The sequence below is a fragment of the Indicator indicator genome, chromosome 17, assembly GCF_027791375.1.
Source record: "Indicator indicator isolate 239-I01 chromosome 17, UM_Iind_1.1, whole genome shotgun sequence".
In the NCBI taxonomy this organism is placed as follows: Eukaryota; Metazoa; Chordata; class Aves; order Piciformes; family Indicatoridae; genus Indicator; species Indicator indicator.
The window spans coordinates 15880497-15902317 of record NC_072026.1 but is presented as its reverse complement, the minus strand read 5'-3'; the positions used below and the strand labels follow the sequence as shown (position 1 = coordinate 15902317).

Here is a 21821-nt window from a genome sequence, read left to right as displayed (position 1 = left end):
CCCAACTCTCTCAGCCTGTCCTCATAGGGGAGATACTCCAGCCCTCTGATCATCTTTGTGGTCCTCTTCTGGACCTGCTCCAACAGAGCCATGTTCTCTTGTCTTGTGGGCTGCAGAGCTTGATGCAGTACTCCAGGTGAGGTCTTACTAGAGCACAGTAGAGGAGCAGAATGACCTCCCTTGGCCACGCACCTTTTGATGAAGCCCAGGACATGGCTGGCTTTTTGGTCTGCCAGTGCACGTTGCAGTAAGGTCTGTCAGCTCCTCACTGTAAAGGAATTCAAACTGCTCTCCTGCCCATTATGGAAGGGGTTTGACTTCCTGTGTAACGTATTGTGCAGAGCATTTAAAATGCTGGTTGAATTCTATGGTTGCTTCCTATGGGCACTTGCTCAGTGCTCCTCAGGGAGCGCAGTGCCGGAAAGTCGTAACTACTCTTGCTAATGGCCTGGAGATCCCTTTTGCAGATGTTTTATCCAATTCTCTCCTCCATGCTCCTTCTACCTCTACTTAAAAGAATTGCTATGCAAGCTGCAGTGCTACCATGCCTGACAAGCTCAGCAGCAAACTGTCCTTGTCCTGCAAAGAGAAGATGCTGAATTTTTGCATGGAATGCAGCAGTTCATGTTGTGAGCTGTTGTAAGGTGGGGGTCTGCTGGTGGGTCTTGCGTGTGGCTGGCTCGTGTTGCCATTACCTGGTAGTGAGCTGGAAAAGCTCGAACGTGGCTTTGGAGTTGGGCCCTTCAGAGCGGGGCTGAAATGCCTGCGGAGACATAAACAGAAAGGGGGTGAAGTCACAATTCTCTCCCTATTTATTTGACCTAAATACACTGAAGTAACTGTACCCTCATGAAAGAGATAATTTCCTGACGCTGGAGAGCTTAACATCTGTTTCCTCCCATTTTTTTTTGGTGGTAGAACATGGTAACGGAAGAACTGGCGGGGTTTTCTTTCCTCTTTTTCTTTTGTATAGCGAGAGGCGCTGCATGCTTGGGCTAAATACGCTCTCCTCGAGCAGACAGGTTTCTCTCAAGGGTTATATGATCATTTGTTCTCTATTTTCTCTTCTTCCTGCCTCCCCCCACCCCTCCTGGAGAGGAGCGGATACACTGAAGCCTGGGCAGGACTTCCTCGGCTCAAGCCATGCCTTCTGGCAGCCTGTGCCGCGTGCCCTCTCCCCATCGCCCCCCTTCACCGAGAAACAATGGCCAAAGGCTCCTTCTTGTTTGTTAGTTTGGATCCCACAGAGGAAGAGCCGAGTGGAAGATCGTGTCCCTGGGGGCCCTCGCTGCATTCCAGCTCTGGCTTCTGCCTCGCAAGGCTGCTGGCGCCTTGGCTGTGCCACCCCCCAGGCCATCAGAGCAAATCGGCAGCGCCACGCGATGCTGGGTGAGGCCAAAGGGTTGTGGAGCAAATTTAGTGCTGCCGAGAGGTGAGAGAGGGGGATGGAGAGCCTTGGATGGTTGTGTGTCGAGTTGTTGCTCCACAGCAAGAGCAGATCCGCTCCTCTGAACATCCAGTGCAGCACAGGTAGACGTGGTGCATGGAGGAGCTGGGTTTGTACTGCTTATTTCTGATGTGGCTTGAACCCTTCTGTATGCTGCTAGTATCCCCTTTGTAGAGTAGGTGTAATGAGTCTCAGACCCTCCATACCCATGGCTCCAAAAACTGAGAGGTCGATCTTGGATTTCTCCAGGTGCTTTCTGCCAGAGGCTCTGTGGTGGAGAGAACATTTGTCATGTCTGATCCTGTCCAGACTGGCTCAAGGGCTCAATGGCACCACCAATTTCCTCTTTGATCTCTTCAAAGGCTTGTTGCTCCTGGAGGCCTCAGTCAAAATAGTTCCTCTTGGGTCACTTGATAAAAGGGGATTTACAAGTTGACTGTGACCTGGAAAAAGCATTCTCCAGAATGCCTAGGGATGCCTGGGTTTCATTTTGGTGGCTGGTGGGGGCATGAAGCTGTTTGAATGGGTCCAGAAGAGGTCACAAAAATGATCTAAAGGCTAGATCCTGCTGTGAGGACAGGTTAAGAGAGTTGGGGTTGTTCAGCCTGGAGAAGAGAAGGCTCTGGGGAAACCTTGCGGCCCTTCAGGACTTCAGGAGGACAGAAGAAAGCTGGGACAGACTTTTGAGCAGGGCCTGTTGTGGCAGGACAAGGGGTGATGGTTTGAACTCAAAGAGGGAGATTCAAACTGGAGATAAGGAAGAAATGTTTAACTGAGCACGGTTGAGACCCTGTTCCAGGTTGTCCAGGGAGGTGGGAGACGCCTCATCCCTGCATCCATTCCATGTCAGGTTGTTTGGGGCTCTGAGCAACCTGCTCTAGTTGCAGATGTCCCTGCTGACTGTGGGGGTTTGGACTGGATGAGATTTAAAGGTCCCTTCCAACACAGAGCACTCTGATTCTGTGGGTGTTCCGGAGTGCGTTTGTTGGGATGTATATCCGGCCGCTCAGAGAGCATCCTTCTGTGTGACATTCCCAATTGTTTTTTTACCTTGCAAACAATAATCAAAATGAGGTTCACAACACACACCTGTATGAACAGTCTGATTGCACAAGGATGTGCAAGGAACTGAAAGGCCATTACAACAAGGCTCTAAAGACCCATCTATGAGAATAGGAAGGAGCAGCTGCCATTTTTTCCACTCTCCATGGCATGTGTCTCTGGAGAAAAAAAAAGAGGTGACTGCTGATTTCCTTCATGAGATGTGTTCTGAAAGTACTGAGACAGCAGCAAAATAGGACCCAAATACTAGATTAGGCTCAAGGCTGGTGCTTTTATCATGGGTCTTCCAGGCAAAACAGAACAAAATGTCAGAGAACACAGCAAACAGCAAAACCTGAAAACAGTCATTGACAGTTCTTGGAGTTTGCTGTGTAGCAAATAAAGGGATCAAGCACTGGAACATGTGAAGAAATGTGTGTTTTTGTGGCTGAGAGAGTCCTTCCCAAATATTCAAGCCTGAAACTCCACTGTAGGTCTCCTTTCCTGACAGAGGTCCCAGCTCTCCAGCAGCTTTGGTGTTTGTTCTTTACAGCACTTTTTTCTTTACAACACAAAAAAACCAACAAACCACTTCTGCTACTTGTCTGAAAATTGCAGTGGTCTGAATTGGATTTCAGGAATTGTGTGCTCCCAGCCTCGCAAGCAGCCTGAACCACACAGTGTTGAAGAATTTCTTTCCATTGCTGGAATTTCTTGAGAACACTCAGCCTGTGTCGGACCATTCCGAGTTAGTCCTTCCTGGCTGGCTGGTCTGGCTACAGCCTTTGGTGTAGGCAATGTGGATGCTTATTTTGCTGTGGTGGTAGATGACTCCTGTAAATTTGCTTTGAGTCAGTGCAGAAGAACAAGGGTGCCCATGAAAAGTGTCAGTCCCTGAGTGGTGGCTTGCGACAGCCCTGATTGCTTGGGGCTGGTTTGAACAGGCTGCCCAGGGAGGTGGTGGAATCACCATCTCTGGAGCTATTTGAAAGAGCCATGGGTGTAGTGCTGAGGGACATGGTTAGTGGCAGTAGCTAAGAAGCAGTGTTGTGATTGTGAGCTCTAGGTGAGTGGTTGGACTCAATCTCCAAGGTGTCTTCCAGCCTCAACTGTTCTGTGATTCTGTGATGTCCTCTAAGTGTATGAGAGCTGTTAATTTCAGTGAGTGCTACCTGTGCTTCTGGCATTGCAGCTCCTTTTCTATCCTCTGCTTATCACACTTAAAATGAGCAAAATTGCTGTTACTCCCACCTGTATCATGCTACATGTATCATCCCTGTTGCCAAGGAAATGTTATGCAATCATGAAGGAAAATACAAAGTACCTAGTTGTTTCTTAAAGGTTTGGATAATGCAGAATAAAAAGGAAAATTTGGAGGAGGAATCATGGTCATGTGGTCATCATACAGATATTTGTGTAGCATATCTTGTGCCATTTGCTTGGGACTTTGTGCAATCCTTGTCCACCTCAGGCACCTGGAAGTGAATTTTCAGAATGAAAAGCTACTGTGTGATGAGAAGGGCAAGAGGCAGGGTATGGACCCATGAGACTCCTCTAAGTTGGAGCAGGTTTCAGTGTTTGGATAGCTGTTGTTTTATGAAACCACTTTCCTCACCAGGTGAGATATTGTGTGTTTTGCAGAACCAACAGCCACAGCTACCTGGCTGAGACACCCTGTTCGGGCTCAAGGGAATTCCAAGGGTAGTGGAAGAGGTGCAAAGTAATAGTATGACTTCATGATCCCTCACACAGGTGGTAGCTGCAGTTTAGCTGCTGGGTGGTAACTTGCTATGACTTGACATCTTCCACTACAGTTGCTGCTTAAGGGAGGTGGGGGTGTAGGGAATTAAAAAGGCCATTGACTAACTGTTGTAGTTTTCTGGCTAATAGATATTCTCAAAAAATACACTCCAAGTGTTTCATGAACATCTCCTGCTCCCCAGAAAGAGGAGCAGTGGTTTATCAGATACTCTCAAGCCTGTTCTCCCTACTGTAATTTGTTCTTGTCATTAAGGGCCTTAGTGCCCCGGAGCCTGTGTGGTTTGGTTGATAAAGCTAACACTTTTTCTCTGGTTGGCTTATTTAAAACAGAGGTTTCCCACAAGCAAGCTGCTGTTGTGTGTTTGCACAATGACAGACACTAATTTCAGTGGCTGTTTTGGTTGATGGAGCATAGCAAATCTTGGCACGTGGTCGAGGAAGCCTGAGCAAAGGTGGCTGAAATTTGTTCAAATGCAGAGAATTTGCCTTGGTGCTGGGAGGCTTTGCTCTGGGTGAGGCAGTGACAGTCCTTAGGCTGGATCTGGTTTAGATGACAGTGCAATAACAAGTTCGGAGCTGGCTCCTGCCAAGATTAGTCAGTGATTTTGGTGTGTGCAGTCCAGCAAGCTTCACTGGTGTGAAGGAGATACTAACAAGGTGCTTTTCTCACACTGTTAGCTAGCAGCCTGTCAAAAGGCCTTCTGAACACCATGCCTGTATCCTGCTATTCCATCAATTCCTCAGGGAGGGCTTTGTCAAAGCAATAGTGATGGTTTCAAAGATTAGGAGAGGTTCAGGTGAGGCTGCAGTGGAAGGGAAGGTGGAGAGGAGCCACCAAGCACTGGTCCCCTCTTTGCTTAGAGTACTCATGATTGGCTTCATGGTAGTGACTTAAACTTATGTCTGGTTTAAAGCTGCTTTAAAAAAAATCACTCTGTATATATATATATTTTTTTTTTTTCCTTTTAAAGCCATCCTCGAGCCCTGTGTTTCTGGGTTGTGTTGTTTCTTTGAGGAGGGCCATAGAGCCTCTTTCTTCTCTGTGCTAGCATCCCTCCAAAGACCTCACAGACAAGCCTTTGAATCTTCTTTCCTCATGCAGGATCCACTGAGCCAAAACCAATAAAACATAACACTGGAAAGAGAAGAAAACAATAAAATGCAGACCTTTTGTGATTTTTGTCTTTTGCTGCCAGATGGCTTCACAACTTAAAGTTACTAAAATATTCTTCTCCCCCTCCCCCCAATTCCTTCAAATCCATTCAAATGTGTTGTTCTTTAAATTGCAGCAGGGATGATGTCTGTGAATAACTCACAGACCCAGAATGACAGCCTGGGGAAGGAGGAGCTGGTGGTCTCCTCAAGCACCAGATGGAGGAATAGTCTGACTAAACCCTTGGTTTTTTGGGAACAAAAGCTTTCTGTGGTCTCTACAGACCCAGGGCAGCACAGTGTCTGTGAACTTGTGCTACAGGGTTTAAGCGGTAGCAGGCGGCGAAAAAAAGCCTTGGCCTGGGGAAGGAGGTTCTCTTTGAACATCTCCATCGTGGTGAGTACAAAAGGCAGTGGGCTGAGTAAGTAAATGGCCAGAGTGAGGCAGTGCGTGTGGAAAATAGCTATAGAATCATGGAATCACTTTTGTTGTAAGAGACCTTTGAAGTCATCAAGTCCAGCCATTGCCAGGTCACCACTAAACCGTGTCCCTCAGCACCACATATCCATGGCTTTAAAACCCCTCCAGGGAAAGGGGACTCCATCACTGCCCTGGGCAGCCTGGGCCAGGTCTTGACAACCCTTTTGGGGAAGAAATTTTGGTTTGTGTCCAGCCTAAATCTCTACTGCTGCAATTTGAGGCCATTCCACTTGTCCTATTGCTTTTACCTTGGGAGAAGAGACCAACACTCACCTGGCTCCAGCCTCCTTTCACGGAGTTGCAGAGAGCCAGAAGGTCTCCCCTTAGCCTCCTTTTCCCCAGCCTGGACATCCCCAGGTCCCTCAGCTGCTCCTCACCAGCCTTGTTCTCCAGACCCTTCACCAGCTTTGTTGTCCTTCTCTGGACCTGCTCCAGCCCCTCAATATCCTTCTTGGAGTGACAGCCCCAAAACTGGGCCCAGGACTCAAGGTGTGGCCACACAAGTGCCCAATCCAGGGTGATGATCCCTGCCCCAGTCCTGCTGTTCACTAATCACTGCATGGTCAGTCTCTGTAACCAGACCAGGTGTAGCTGGCAGTACCAGGGGGTGTAACCATAGGAAGTGTAGCTGGCAGTACCAGGGGGTGTAACCATAGGAAGTGTAGCTGGCAGTGCCAGGGTGTGTAAGCACAGGAGGTGTAGCTGGCAGTACCAGGGGGTGTAACCATAGGAGGTGTGGCTGGCAGTACCAGGGTGTGTAAGCACAGGAGGTGTAACTGGCAGTGCCAGGAGGTGTAAGCACAGGAGGTGTAGCTGGCAGTACCAGGGGGTGCAAGCACAGGAGGTGTGGCTGGCAGTACCAGGGGGTGCAAGCACAGGAGGTGTGGCTGGCAGTACCAGAGGGTGTAAGCACAGGAGGTGTAGCTGGCAGTACCAGGGTGTGTAAGCACAGGAGGTGTGGCTGGCAGTGTCAGGGGGTGTAAGCACAGGAGGTGTAGCTGGCAGTGCCAGGGTGTGTAAGCACAGGAGGTGTGGCTGGCAGTACCAGGGTGTGTAAGCACAGGAGGTGTAGCTGGCAGTACCAGGGTGTGTAACCATAGGAGGTGTAGCTGGCAGTACCAGGGTGTGTAAGCACAGGAGGTGTAACTGGCAGTGCCAGGGTGTGTAAGCACAGGAGGTGTAGCTGGCAGTGCCAGGGGGTGTAAGCACAGGAGGTGTAGCTGGCAGTACCAGGGGGTGTAAGCACAGGAGGTGTAGCTGGCAGTGCCAGGGGGTGTAAGCACAGGAGGTGTGGCTGGCAGTACCAGGGTGTGTAAGCACAGGAGGTGTGGCTGGCAGTACCAGGGTGTGTAACCATAGGAGGTGTAGCTGGCAGTACCAGGGGGTGTAAGCACAGGAGGTGTAGCTGGCAGTACCAGGGGGTGTAAGCACAGGAGGTGTAGCTGGCAGTGCCAGGGGGTGTAAGCACAGGAGGTGTGGCTGGCAGTGCCAGGGTGTGCTTGGTGAGGTGTGGGTGCTGGGGGCTGTGCAGGCTGCTGTGAGTAGAGGCAGTGCTGCCCGGTGCTGGGCATTGCTGGTTCTACAGCGGCTGCACCATAGCCCAGAGCAGAGCCCAGCCAGGGGAAACGCGGTTAAGGAAGGCCGAAACCGGCAGAAAGGGGTGAGGGTGGATGACAAAAAGAGGAACCAGTGCTGTGGGCCCTGAGGTGTGTGAAGGTGAGGTGTGGGAGCAGGGCAGTGTTCCCTGATGGCAGTGGCAGCCTGTGGAGGCCCCACACGACAGGCATGAGGAGCAGGGAGAAGCAGAGAGAGGAACGGTGATGTCCTCTCCCAATTCCTCATCCCCTTGCATCCCTTGGGAGGGGTTAGAGCAGTAGGGAAGGAAGGAGGGAGGTAGAGCCATAAGGAGGGAAGTTGAGCCATGGATGAGAAGGGGGTAAGTGTGGGTAAGGTACTGTGTTAGTTTTATCTTTGTTTCTCGTTACCCAAATCAATTTTAAATTGGCTATAAATCGAATTTTATCCTGATTGAGGTTTGTCCTGCCTGTAATTGGTAAAGGATCTCCATATCTTTATATCAACCCATGAGCTTTCCCCTCTGTACTGTTTGTGGAGGGAGAGTGGTAGTGTGCTGGGGCGGACATCTGGCACAGTCAACCCACTGCAGAGCCAAACATTAGTTTTTGCTATCCAAAGTACCACTGGTGCCAAAAATGCTTGTCACCATCCCTGTGTCATGGCTGTAGTGGCAGCCAGATGACTTCTTCATTAAAAAAGTAGCGTAGTAGTTGTTTCTGTTAAGGATTTTGACCTCACTTGGTTGTGCTCTTCTTCCTTGGTGTGTCTGCCATCCGCAGAGGTCTCATGGGTTATTGCTTATTGAAGCTAGATGTGGTGGGCAAGGTATGGGCAGAAGTTTATTTGATTACAAGAATGAGCCTTTTTTGTCCATGAGTGTTTAGGGCAATAGCTGCTGCATTCGTAACCTTTATTCTAATAGAAATAGTGAGTGTAACGTGCTTTTCTTTTTTTTTTTTTGTTGGTATGAGGACTGTTCATAGAGCAAGAGGAGTAAAATGGATGAGAGGAGTGAGATTGATGCCTTTGTGTCAGAGTGCTGCAGGGTGGTTGCTTGTTTTCTCTCTATTCTCCCTGTGCTAAAATGGAGAGTTTTCCCATTGTACAGTTTGTGGGCTGTACATCATCCACCTCTCCAGGGCTCTACTGCTTGTTCCTACTCTTGCTTTCCTCTTCCTACCACGACTAGAATTGGAAATTAAGGGAATTTAACCCTGTTTAGTGCCTAGCATGAAGTTCTGCTTGTCACAGTGGTAAAAGGCAATGTGAGAACCTCCTTATGAAGCTGTAGGAGCAAGACAGGGTGGGAGGCGCACCAGCAGAAGAGAAACTTCAGGATCTATATGAGCAGGAGTTTAAATCTGTTCCTGCAAAGGGTTTGGAGTGGTTTCCAGTGCTGTAGTACTCAGAGTTTTAATCCTCTTCACTTAGGGTGGAACTCATTTGAGGGGAACATGTGTTTTGAGTAGCATTGAGTGGTAGCCAAGCAGCTTTCATTTAGCAGTCCAGTTCCAGCAAAGGATTCCCATGCTGGTGCCATAGCTGTAGTAGGAAAAACTTGGCTTGGCTAGTTCATGAGTTTTCTAATGTTGTAGTATTTCAGAATTGCATTAGTTCCAGGAAAAGGCTCATCCTGACTTTTCTTTGAACGCCTGCCTGAAAAGACTGGACTCGTTGGGAGCGCATTGTGGGTTCCTGGCAGATGGGGCTGGTGGAGATGACAGTGACATGTGCAGGGATGCTTCACTGTAATTTCCTCTTTTCCTTTCTGTGGTGTACTCTGATTCATTTAGGGTCCTGGCCATTTGCAAACCAAAGCTGTGATGTATGGTGTTCTGTGTACACTTTGTGGTAACTTTATTAATGCAGGAAGTTTATTTGCAGTCGCTAAATCTTGCAGTCATTTAAATCAGATTTCAGCTGCTTTAGAACTTATATAGTTTAGGAGCAGTATTTCAGCCTCACTTGAAATCAGTGGCAAAACCACCACTACCACTGGAATAAGATTTGACCTGTGATACTTCAGTGAATGGGACTTCTAAAAAAACTTTCCCTAATTGCATTCCTCTGTTCTTTTTTTTATTTCCTTCAGTCTTGTGAAGACAGCAATCTGAAGACAATGCAGCTGTGACTCCTGATACCAGCTTGCAAGCCAGGGCAATGGAAGTTCTAGAGGGCCGCCAGCATACTGGTCCCGTGACAGCTCCAAATGGATATGCCAACAGGATTTTCCAAGCAAACATGGAGGAAGGGAGTACTGATGTGTTGGAGGGCTGTGGTGCTGAGCACTGCACCTCCAGTGACGCAATCCCCGGTGAACGGGAGGAAGCACCCAGGTATAAGAAGATGACCAGGGGCAGCCGGATCTGGAATTTCGTTAGACGAAGGAAAGGACTCTCAACCAATAAAGACAGACCCCAGTCCATGATCCTACTGGGAGTTACCTCTGAAGTCACAGAATTAAAAAAGCCGTCTTTCATGGACAGGGTAAGGCCATCAAGAAAGGGAAGAACCTCCAGGGCGGCTAAGAACACGGATTTGAGAGCATCCACAGTCCAGGTTGCCTGTGACCCTGAAGAGGACCATCATGGCTCTGGGCAGAGAGCTATCTACAGGGTTAAGAAACCAGGTGATGGTCGGAGGCCCTCCCGCCACTCATATGCGGGGTACATTGATGATTTGGATTCTTCTTTTGAAGACATAGAGCTGAACATCAGCATTCCTGAAATTGATGTCAGCGAAAGCAAATGTCTCAGGGATATTAATGTCAGGTTACACAGCGAGGATAATGATAGCAACTGCCATAAAATACCAGCCAGAAAGAGCGAGTCTTTGAATTTTGAGAACTTTAAGAGCCCTTCAATTACAGAAGGGGACAATCAAAAGAGGTGTGCTGTGCTCCCACAGGAGAGCAGAAGAGGCAGAAGCTCTGATGTCTGGAGCTATCTGAAAGGAATTTCATTAACTAGCAAAGATAATTCAAAGCTTCCAGATCAAAGGGCTGAAGCCAATTTCCAGAACTTAGAAAATATAACTGATCCTTCTGCTTCTTATTTCGACTTTGATACAAGATGTGAGGAGAATCTCAACCAGCGGAAAAAATCAAACAGTGCAACCAAAGCCACCCACTTTGGGGGTGTTATGAGATTCTTCACCAGTGTGGCTGAGGCAGCTCGGAGGCTGCGAGGCTCCTCAAGGGCTTTTTCACCTGATGAGAAAAGGCCTCAGCGGAGTTTCCGCAGCTGGAAGCAGGATGTGACCTCCCACAAAGAGGGCTTGGTTATCGAGAACGAGAGCGCAGGGGCCTTCTGCACGGTGGGAGCTTGTCTGCAGTCCCCAGATTCAGGAACGTGGGACAATCTGAGCTTTGAGAGTTTGGTGGGGAAGGAGCCTATGCAGCACTGCAAAGCCACAGAGGTGTCACACAATGTTAGTTTCTCTGCCCTGGGCAGCGAGGATGGTAAATTTAATGAAAGATCATTTGCACCCTTTGGGCCAGAACCATCCTTCTCCTGCTTGCCAGAGCATGCAGATGACTCTTTCACAGAGCTAAACACTAAAGACCTCCCTGAGGATCTGATTAACTTTCCACAGACGACTTTGAGTGAACAGACTGAGGATTCGGACAGTGCTCCAGAGAAGACACAGGTGATGAGCAGGGATGTGCCATGTTCTCAAGGTCTTCCTGTGAGTAATCCGGATACTGCAGATCTGGACCATTCTCCAGCTGCTGATGGTGAATTCCCTGCAATGACTGAGGCTCTGATCCACCTTCCACAGACATCACTGGCTAAACTTGATACTGAGGATGTGGCTTGTGCTCCAGTAGTTGCTAAAAACATGGATCCATCTCCAGCAGTCGCTCAGGAGCTTTCAAAGACAGAACTGGATATGCAGGACTTGAGAAATCCTGAGCTGCCTTTGCAAGACTTATCTAGAGGTGAGCTGGGGATTCAAGACACTGGCAGTATTCTAGAGAAGACACAGGTCATGGACAGGGACCTGACATGTTTTCAAGGTCTTCCTGAGAATAATCTGGATGCTGTAGATCTGGACTGTGCTCCAACTGCAGATGATGACCTCTCTGCAGTGACTGAGGATCTGATCCACCTTCCACAGAGGCCCCTAACTGAATCTAATACCAAGGACCTGGCTTGTGCTCCAGTGGTTGCTAAAGACATGGATCCATCTCCCGCAGTGGCTCAGGAGATTTCAAGGACAGGACTGGATATGCAGGAATTGAGAAATCCTGAGCTGCCTTTGCAAGACTTGTCTAGAAGTGAGCTGGAGGGTCAGCACTTGAACACTACTCTGGAGAAGACACAGGTTGTAGGTGAGGACCTACCATGTTCTCAAGATCTTCCTGTGATGAATCATCTGGATCCTGTGGACTTGGGCCATTCTGAAGCTGCAGATGGTGACGTTTCTACAGTGACTGAGGCCTGGACCCAACTTCCACAGACAACCCTGACGGAAGAGATTCAAGATGTGAGCAGTACTCTGGAGAAGCCGCAGGCCATGGGCAGGGATCTGCCACGATCTCAAGGTCTTCCTGTGAATAACCTGGATGCTGTGGACCTGGGCTGTTCTCCAGTGGTTGGTGTTGACATTTCTGTGGTGACTTTTTTAAAATGCACAGCAGGACAGGTTTTGGAGGAGGCTGACTGCAACCTTAAAAAGCATGGAACTGCTTCCTTTGTAGAAGAGAACTCTCTGGATCTAACGGATGGAGAGGATCAGTTTAACTGTGATGATGAGTGCCGGCCCTTCCAGGTGCACATCTCCAGAATTGTCTCCTCTGGACGCCTCAAAAATGGAAAGGTAAGAGCAACTTCCGCTGTAACCTTTTCAGTAAGCCTGTACTGCCAAACATCTGTTAGTCCCCCTCACTCCAGAAGGGTATTGAGAGTCTGGAGAGGGTCCAGAGAAGGGCAATGAAGCTGGTGAAGGATCTAGAGCACAAGTCTTGTGAGGAGCAGCTGAAGAAACAGGGGAAACTTTTGATGATCACCTGAGGGTTGTTCAGCCCAAAGGAAAGGATGCTGAGGGGAGGTCTTCTGCCGCTTTACAACTCTCTGAAAGGAAGTTGGGCCCAGCTGGGGGTTTTTCTCTTGTCCTGTCACTTCTTCCTTGGGAGAAGAATGAATGTCGTCAAATTGTGCCCTAAGGGAGGGTTAGGTTGAATGTGAGGAACAATTTCTTCCACAGGAGGATTGTCAAGCCCTGGTCCAGGCTGTCCAGGGCAGCGGTGGAGTCCATGTCCCCAGGGGGCTTTAGAAGCTGTGGCAATGTGCTGGGGGATGTGATGTAGTGATGACCTGGCCATGCTGGGTTAATGATTTGACTTGGTGAGCTTAAAGGTCTAAACAAATCTGTGATTTATGATCTTATGAAGATGATTATACCTTGGGAATGGGTACCTGAACTGAAGGCCTTTGGGCCTTAAATACCCATCCCTAAGTGAAAGGTGGTTGTAATTATGGCAGTGGATTCCTGTTTGTTATTAGCAAGTCTTTCAAAGCCCTTAGAATTGTCAAAGCTTTGAAGTGACCATTGCATTTTGGACTAGGGTATTGCAAATCTGTATTGTCTAGTTGAACACTGGGAAACCTCAGAAGTCCTATGGGTAAGGGAATCATACAAGCAGGATGAGAAAATGCTTTGTGAGGCTTACAGATTCCCCCAATAACTCTCAACCCATTGTGTATCTGTGTGTGTGGGGTCCAAATCTATGAGCAGTAGCAGCTGTACCAGCTGTGCCAGGCTCATATTGCTCCCTACCAGTTGTGGAATCAGTGGACAAACCATGGTAGGACCCCTTGTGAAGTCATCTTTGTGCTCTCTGTTGATTAGCTGAGGTTGAAAAAAATAACTTATTTTAAGATGCCAGATAGGGGAATTGAATCAATGAATGAGGAAACTTTCTCCTTTCCTTTTGGGCTTGGAGTGATCAGTGATGTTGCAGAGGTGATGACATTAATCCCTATTGGAAAAGGGGTCACTGCAATTTCTGAGCCAAGAGGGGAAGTGTTTGAAAATTGGCAGTGGATTAAAAATGTCGGGAGGGTGAAAAAAAAAATCTGAACTTCTGACTCACAGCTGCAATGGGCAGCACCATTGTTAGTTATTCCTGGAGTTGTTTTTCTGCTTCCATTTTGTGTGATACAAGAAAATACAGACAGCTCGCTGTGTAATTGCAGGAACTTGGAGAGTGGTTAGTCACTTCTGGTGGTGTCTGGGAGAAATGGTTTTAGGAGGAGTTTGAATGAGAGGGCTGTGGTAGGATACCCCTTCACAGGGATCAAGCTGTTCTGGGTAGGAGAAAGATAACAGAGGTACGGAAGGGTTGAGTAGAGTAGAGGGAACATTGCACTCTTTTCCCAGGGCAGCCACACAGACTCACAGAATTGCTTCAGCTGAAAAAGACCTCTAAGATCCTTGAGTCCAACCATCAACCTAATACCACCATGACCATTAAAACATGTCCCAAAGTGCAATGTCCATACATTTTTTTAATTTCTTCAGGGACAGTGACTCCACTACCTTCTTTGGTAGCTGTTCTAGTGCCTGGCCACCCTTGCAGGAAAGAAAATGTTCCTAATATCCAACCTAAATCTCCCCTGGCACAATTCCAGGCCATTTCCTCTCATTCTATCACTTGATAGTAGGGAGAAGAGATCAACCCCCACCTCACTGCAATCTCCTTTCAGGTAGTTGTAGAGAGCAGTGAGGTCTTTCCTCAGCCTCCTCTTCTCCAAACTAGACAACCTTCAGCTGCTTCTCATAAGACCTGGTCTCTAGACCCTTCCTATTTGCTATCTTTGGACAATGGCTGCATGCCTCATTGTGGAGCTCATGGGGCAGAATCTGAGTCATTGCCCAGGTCAGCTGTGACCAGGAGAGTCCATAAGCCCCAGCTCAGCTGGTACAGCATACACACACTACCAAGAAACTTAAGTATGGTGCTTGAGATAACCAGACAGGAAACCTCCCCCGGGTTCCCGTTGAGCGTGGCGATAGCAGAATGACCTCTGGGCTGCTGTGGCTTCCGCCTTCACGGAAGGCCTGCTGCCTCGGGAGGCAGAAACGGTGGTGAGGGAAGCAGAGCACTCAGCCCTGCTTCGTGAACACCTCCTGCACCCCACAAACTCGGACTAGAGATTCAAAGGTGGACAGTCATCCTGTTGACCCTGTCAAACCCAGACCAGTTGGTAGTCTTGGATAGAAACGGAACCTTAGAATCTGCCAGCAGCTCCTGTGACAGGTGTCCTGGGATACCCGAGAGATTTCATGGAATCGTATATTGATTTGATTTGGAAGGGATCTTTAAAGGTCATCTAGTCCAACCCCTTGCAGTGAACAGGGAAATAGAATGGCTTGAGTTGGATTTGCTTGTCTGTCTCTCATCAGGAGGCAGCACTTGGAAATGTCCTACCAAAAATAAACATGCAAGAGGAGTAACTTCAGCCTGAACACCACAGTAGCACCACACTCCAGCCTCTTATTGTTTTAGGGCTACATCCAGCTCTTTTTTGGCACCTGTTCCCCAGGACAGTTGTTTGCCCTCCTGCCTCCACTCCAAGCTGCTCTACGTTAATCACAGGATTAGTATTTCAAGTGAAACATTCAACTGCAAGTAGGCAGAAGGTGCTGCTGGGACATGGTGGCTTGGCTTGGTCAGCTGCTGTGAGAAGGCACTGTGGCAGCTTTAAGTGTGCTGGCAGTGCAGAGAGATAGCTCAAGCAAATACTACAGGAAAAATGCTGGGGTCCTGCAGAGGGTCCGGAGGAGGGCAGTGAAGCTGACAGAGGGTCTGGAGATCAAGTCTTGTGAGGAACAGCTGAGGGAACTGGGGTTGTTTAGCCTGGAGAAAAGGAGGCTAAGAGGAGGTTGGAGACAGGTGTGGGAGTTGGTCTCTTCCAAGGAAAAAGGGACAGGATGAGAGGAAAAGGTCTCAAGTTGCCCTAGTAGAAGTTTTTCACTGAAAGGGTCCCCAAGGAAGTGATTGAATCCCCATCCCTGAAAGTCTTTAAAAGAGGCAGAAATGTAGTGCTGAGGGACATGATTTAGCACCAGACTTGGTAGAGTTAGAGAATGGTTGGACTTGATGATTTTAAAGGTCATATCCAACCAAAATGTTTCTATGAAAAGCACAAAAGTACTGGTTTTCATTGAGGCTCCTGCCCAAACCTCTTGGGAGATGGTTTAGGAGATTGAGGCTGGTGTAGCCCAGAGCAAGCTGGAGTGGGATTGGGGGGATTTGTACATTGGTCCTGGCAGCACAGCAAATCAGTTTGGCTCTGTTCTCCTGCAATTAGTGCCCCTGTTTTGTGCTTTCCTAGTACTGCCTTTTAAAATTTTGATGTCTTTGGGAAGGAGCTGAGTGAAGTTATGGGCAAGTAATAGCTCAGTAGGATTTGGTCCTAATGTTCTAAAGGAAAGAGCATTGCAGCAGTATTTAATAGGAAGTGCAGCTGTAGGAAGCTTGAAAACCACTTCTCAAGCTGTGCTCCTGCCTAGCTGCTTTCAGACCCCATCCCAAATTCTCATTTGTTCTGGAAACTTCTGAAACACTGGAGATAAAAACACTTGGAAGAACTAATAGAAAGTTAAAGGTCAAAATAGATTCAGTGGGAAATAAATGATTCATTCACCACTCACGCAGCTGGAACTGGGGAGTGAAAGTGCCTTCCTTAATTTGAGACATGGGTGTCTGTCAAGTGTGGGATTGGTGGAGCATCTCTGTGAGGAGGAAAGGCTGAGAGCCCTGGGGCTGTTGAGCCTGGAGAAGAGCAACCAGAGAAGGGATCTGATCAGTGCTCAGCAAGAGCTGAAGTGTGGGGGACAAGAGGATGGGGCCAGGCATTTGTCAGTGGTGCCCAGTGACATGACAAGAGTCACAAACAAACAAACACAGGAGGCTCCATCTAAATAGGCGGAGAAACTTGTTTGCTGTGAGGGTGCTGGAGCCCTGAAGCAGGCTGCCCAGAGAGACTGTGGAGTATTCTTGTCTGGAGAGTTTCCAAACCCTTCTGGCCATTGTGATCCTGGGCAAGCTGCTGTGGGTGCTGCTGCTTTAGTGGGGAGTTTGGACTATATGAAGGCCCTTCCTCTCCAGAAGTCCCTTTCAGCCCTCACCATGCTTGGATTCTGTGACAGGAGAAATGAACTGAGAGATGACATGGAGGTTTTACTGAATTTTGGGTAGTTTAAGGCCCTCACAAATGATAAAAGTTTCCATTTTTTTGTGTTCCCACTGAAGTCGATTGTCTTCATCCTATGTCTTCCAACCCCACAGCATCCCAACAGGAAGAATGCTGCTGCTGGGAGTCAGGCACAGCCCCAGAAGTTGTTTTTGTCCACTTCCTGTAGCTTGTGATGATGCTTAGGTGGAAGGAAGCTTTGTTACTGCATTAACTACTTTGTGGTTCTGGCATTTCCATTGTGGTTTCAAACCACCCCATGTGCCTTGGACAGGGTTGTTGGGGGATTTGATACCTCCTTTGGGAATGAGATGAGGAACAGTTGCAAAATATCCATCTCACTGCATATTTCAGGCATTAGTTTAGAAGATTTAGGACCCAGAAACTTGATTACTGGGTGCAAAGAGATCCTTCTTGCTCATCTCAGGGGCATCTCAGAGCATTTTGGTTTGTGTCACTCTTGCAGTGAGGAGCAGAGAATTTTCGCTGTGGGCTTTCTATGCCCTCTGCTGGCTTCCTTATGAAATGAGAGTTTATTTGAATGGAATAGAAAACTTTCACTTTTTTTTTTCCCCCCTTTTTTGCTAGAATTTTGAATTTTATCTCCAGCTTGCTGCTGGTTGTTGTGGCTGCACGTCGGCACCACTTGGGTTTATGATGCTGTTTTCTGGGGGAATTATAATTGCCAGAAATGTGAAAATGATTTCCACAGGTTTGTCAGCTTTGGCAAAGGGTGTTTGTCCTGTAGGATGAGGTGCCAGGCTTTAGAGATGTCCCAGGTTTCCCAGGGTTCAGAGCCCTGTGAGGGTCGTAGGATCAAACTCACTTATTACACTTACCAAACTCACACTTATCACAGTTTGGGAAAGACCTTTGAATCCAACCATTAAGAGAGCACAGCCAGGTCACCACTAAGCCAAGTCCCTCAGCACCTCATTTCCATGGCTTTGAAACCCCTCTGAGGGGGACTCCACCTCTGCCCTGGGAAGCTGGGGCCTGGCCTTGACAACCCTTTTGAGAGAAGAAATTATTCCTCATGTCCATCCTAAACCTCTCCTGGTGTAACTTGAGGTCATTTCCGCTTGCCCTATCACTGCTTCCTTGGCAGAAGAGACCAACCCCCACCTGGCTCCAACCTCCTTTCAAGAAGTTGTAGAGAATGAGGAGGTTTCCCATGCACCTCCAGTGTAAACAACCCTAGTTCCTTCAGCCACTCCTTCTCACCAGACTTCTGCTCTAGACCCTTCACCAGGTGTTTTTCTTGAGCATCCATCGAGTTTGTTCTTCTGAGTCTTGTGCTTGAGACACTCCATGCTGTAGAGCAGGAATGTGAACGGTGCATGCTGACGGCGCAGGATCGGAGCTTTCACGGTGTCATGAGGTGCTGTGATTTCTGTGGAGGAGCTGCACACTGTGTGGGAAACGCAGTGCCTCTCCCTGGGTGGTGGGTCTGACTGGAAGCACAGGATTACTGATTTGCCTGAGCCTGCACATGCCAGAGAATGTTTGCAGATTTGCTGTCTGATAGCTGGGGCAGATCTCAGATCCTCCCACAGTTTTGGAGTTGCACTGTAGTGCAGTGGCTGCCAGTGTCTGTTCATGAGGGGAACATACAGCTAACTTGCTTTTTCTGTGTTTGAGGAGAAATTGCCAGTGATGTGCAACAACTTCTCCTAGTGACCTTTAGCTTGAGATTGTTTTGTTGTCTCTCTGCTACGGAGCATTTAGGGAGCAGCTGCAAAAATGGGACTGCTGAGGTGATTTTTTTCCTTCCCCACTCTGTCGCATGATTCTTATGGGGAAATGGATATTTCTGAGAGCTGATCTTCAGAACTTGCTCCATCTCCTGGTTATTGGCAGTAAACTGGGTTGTGTCTCAGCCTGGGGCTAGGAGTTGTGCTTACAAAAGACTTTGTAGTCTTTCCAAATGCAGAAATAGCACTTTCCTTTCTAAATCCTGCTGCTGCCAACAGAGCTCTTCCACTGCGCTCTGCAGTGAGCTTCCACTTAGTTGCAGGATGAGGATTCTGTGTATTTATGACTTTTAATATGGCTCTGTCTGACAATCATCTTATTTTTAGAGGAGACAAAACCTCTTCAGCCTATCTCCAAGCTGTTCAGATTTTTCTGTTTTTAATAACCATGAGGTGCTAGCAAAATCTTGAATTAAAGCTTATATTTAGTGCTAACTAGAGTGGGGTAGGGTTTTTTTTGGGGGAAGCATATATTTAGGATTGTCAGGGAAAGGCAGGTGGAGTTTGCAGTGCTGATGAGCTTTGCATGTCTCTAACAGCACTGAACACACGGATAACTCAGATTTCCACATGGTTTCTTAAAATACTTGTTGGGTCTTGTGCTCATCTAGTTCCCAGCCTCAACGTTACAACAGGCCACCTCCTGCCATCCTTGGTGCTGAGTAGTGATGTGGATGCGGACCACTGGGCATTGCTGGCCTTTGTGCTGAAGGGATTATGTGGCCAAATCTTCTCTGAGTGCAAGGTTTGCTTTGGGTTTTACCTCCTCCCAGCTCTTACCCAGTCACAAGAAGCATACGGGGTCACTGGACATGGTGCTGGGAGCAGGGAGTGGGAGATGAAGCCTTAATTCATGCCACTGTGCTTTTGGGGTGATTACAGCTTGTCTGTTGCTTTCTTCATCTGCAAATAAAGGCAGTTGTCCATCAGTGTAAAATGGGGCTGCTGGACCCTTGAGGGCAGATAGACCAAACCATATGGGGCACCCAGTTAGTAGCTGGGCTGTGAAAACATGATAAGCCTGCTCTAATTGAAGCTAGAAGCCTCCCAGTGAGGAACACCTCCTGTTTTCTTCTCCTGACCTTTGTAAACTGATATTTCTGTTGATTTCTGGGCTCTAAGATTATACGTGAGACTTCCATGGGGTCACATGGTGGAGAATGAAATGAAAAGTAGGAGTTGGAATTGTGATTTATAAAAAGAAGTCTTCATTCTGCAAAGTATGACTATGTGAGTTACAGAATCCCAGAACCAAGAGGTTGGAAGGGACCTGTGGGGATCTTCCAGTCCAATCCCCTGCTAAAGCAGAATCACCCACAGCAGCTTGCTCAAGATCACAATGTCCAGTTTGAGCCCATTGCCCCTTGCCTGTTGCTGGACACCACTGAGAAGAACTTGGCCCCAGTGTCTTGCCTCCCATCATTTAGCTCTTGGTCAGCATTGAGAAGATCTCTGAACCATGTCCCTCAGCATCACATCTCTATGGCTCTGAAACCTGTCCAGAGATGGGAACTATACCACTGCCCTGAGCAGCTTGTTTCAGGTCTTGAAAACCCTTTTGGGGAAGAAATTGTTCCTCATGTCCAGCCTAAACCTCCCCTGGTGCAATTTGAGGCTGCTTCCTCTTATCCTATTGCTTGTTCCTTGAGATAAATGGCCAACCCCCACCTTGCTCCAGGCTCTGTTTAGGTGTTGCTATACAGCAGTATTCCCCATTTCATGTCCCGCAATAAGCTAGACCTCAATATTCTGGGAAAGCATCTAGAAAAATTCCTCAGGGTAACACAGGATGCTAAAGAATGATCTGAAGCTAATGGCCTTAGTGGATTTGTGGTGGAGTGAGGTGAGGCTACCTGCAAGCAGCATCTCCCCAGTCACACCAGAAGCCACCAGGAGGAGAAGTAGGGTGGATAAGAAGGTATCTGGAAAGAAAAGCAGCTGTGCTTACAGAGAGACTTAATTTTACAGGTACAGGGTTACAGGAAGCTCAGTGTGTTTATATAAGCCCTTTGTCAGCAGCCAAGTCATGCAAGACTCAGCTTTGAGATGTTCTTTTGCAATTACCTACTACAAAGTGATTCAAGGCCATGTATACATGGAGAGTCCTTTCTCTGCCCAGGAGGCTCTCTGTACCCTCCTGATGCCTCTGACAGCCCAACAAGAATAGTAGTGCTCTTGTGTTTATTCTACCTCCTCTCCTCTTCATAGACCGTCTGTAGGCTTCCGGTTATGGAGCTAGAAAGGACCTTGTATGACCTCTGGAAATACCTGGAAGGGAGTGTTTTGTTAAGATTTTTGGGAGTGAATAAAATGACATCCTGTTACTAATTTAATTCGCTTTTGTGTGGATCTTCTCATCAGGGATGCTGAGTTTTGCAAGAGTTGTTCTTGATGGGTATCCCAACTTTATTCTAAGAACTTGTAACTTTTCCTAATACTGTGGGCAGATCCCATTTTCACACTGCTGGGCGAGCATCCACATGGACTGTCCTCCTAAACCTCACCATTGCAAGCTTCTTGCTCTCCTTTGTGACTGTCTTTCAAGTGCTGGAGATCTCTGTGAAAAATTTTCCATTTTCCACTGTTACTCATGTCTCTTGATAGTGACCATACATGAAGACCAATGGTGACTGCTAATTGTAACATGTTTCCTGTAGACCACCAAAGGATGCATCTCCTAGTTCAGTTCAGGAGTGCCCATTGAAGCAGACCTCCTAGCTGTCCATGTTCACTGTGCTTTGAATGTACTAGTTTCTCTTACTCACCCTCAGGAGTCTCCCCTGGGCCTTCCACACTTTAACCATGGTCCTGGCAGCCCACTTAAGCTCTGCCTTGGGTGCTTGGTCCTTCTTTGAGCAATGTCGGAGGAGTGTTGGCCTCCAGGTCATCTACAGCTGTGCCTTTGTCTAGCCAGGGCTTGACACCAACCTAGGACCTGATTTCCTGGCTTGATCTTGGAGCTGCCTCACCACTGTGGAGCAGTCCAGCTATCACAGAGCTTTGTCTGACCTTGATCTGTAAAACTGACTCACCTGCTTTAGCATAGACCTGCTTATTTTCCATGAGTATGTCAAATGATGTGAAGTCTAGCTGACCTTGGTCACCATCTCCAGACCTAGCCTGGTCCATTGCTTGGGCACTGTAGCACGGAGCAGATAAAATGCTGTGCAGAAAGCAGACCTGTTCATCACATGTCACTCTCTGAAGTGTCTTGGAGGCTAAGTGCTACTGGAAGTCATTGAAATCACAGTGAAGTGTGTTCAGGGTTTGAGTCCCATGTGGTGGGAGCTGGGGCTCTAACACCAGAACCAGCAAGTCTTAAACTTTCAGTCAAAAAAAAAAAAAAAATGAAGCAGGTGCAGATTGAGTGAGGAGGTCAAAGGCATGTTGGAATGTCTTGACAA

At 47.9% G+C, this 21821-nt stretch overlaps 1 protein-coding gene across 1 annotated transcript in view; it reads left to right on the top strand.

Moving 5' to 3' along the window:
• The first annotated feature begins 9569 nt into the window (after positions 1 to 9569).
• The window catches only part of LOC128972769 (uncharacterized), a 206601-nt gene continuing 194349 nt past the window's right edge, over positions 9570 to 21821 (top strand). The window contains exon 1 of the mRNA XM_054388878.1: positions 9570 to 12281. Coding sequence (XP_054244853.1) covers positions 9621 to 12281 — 2661 coding nt within the window. The 5' untranslated portion in view covers positions 9570 to 9620. The remainder of the gene's footprint in view (positions 12282 to 21821) is intronic.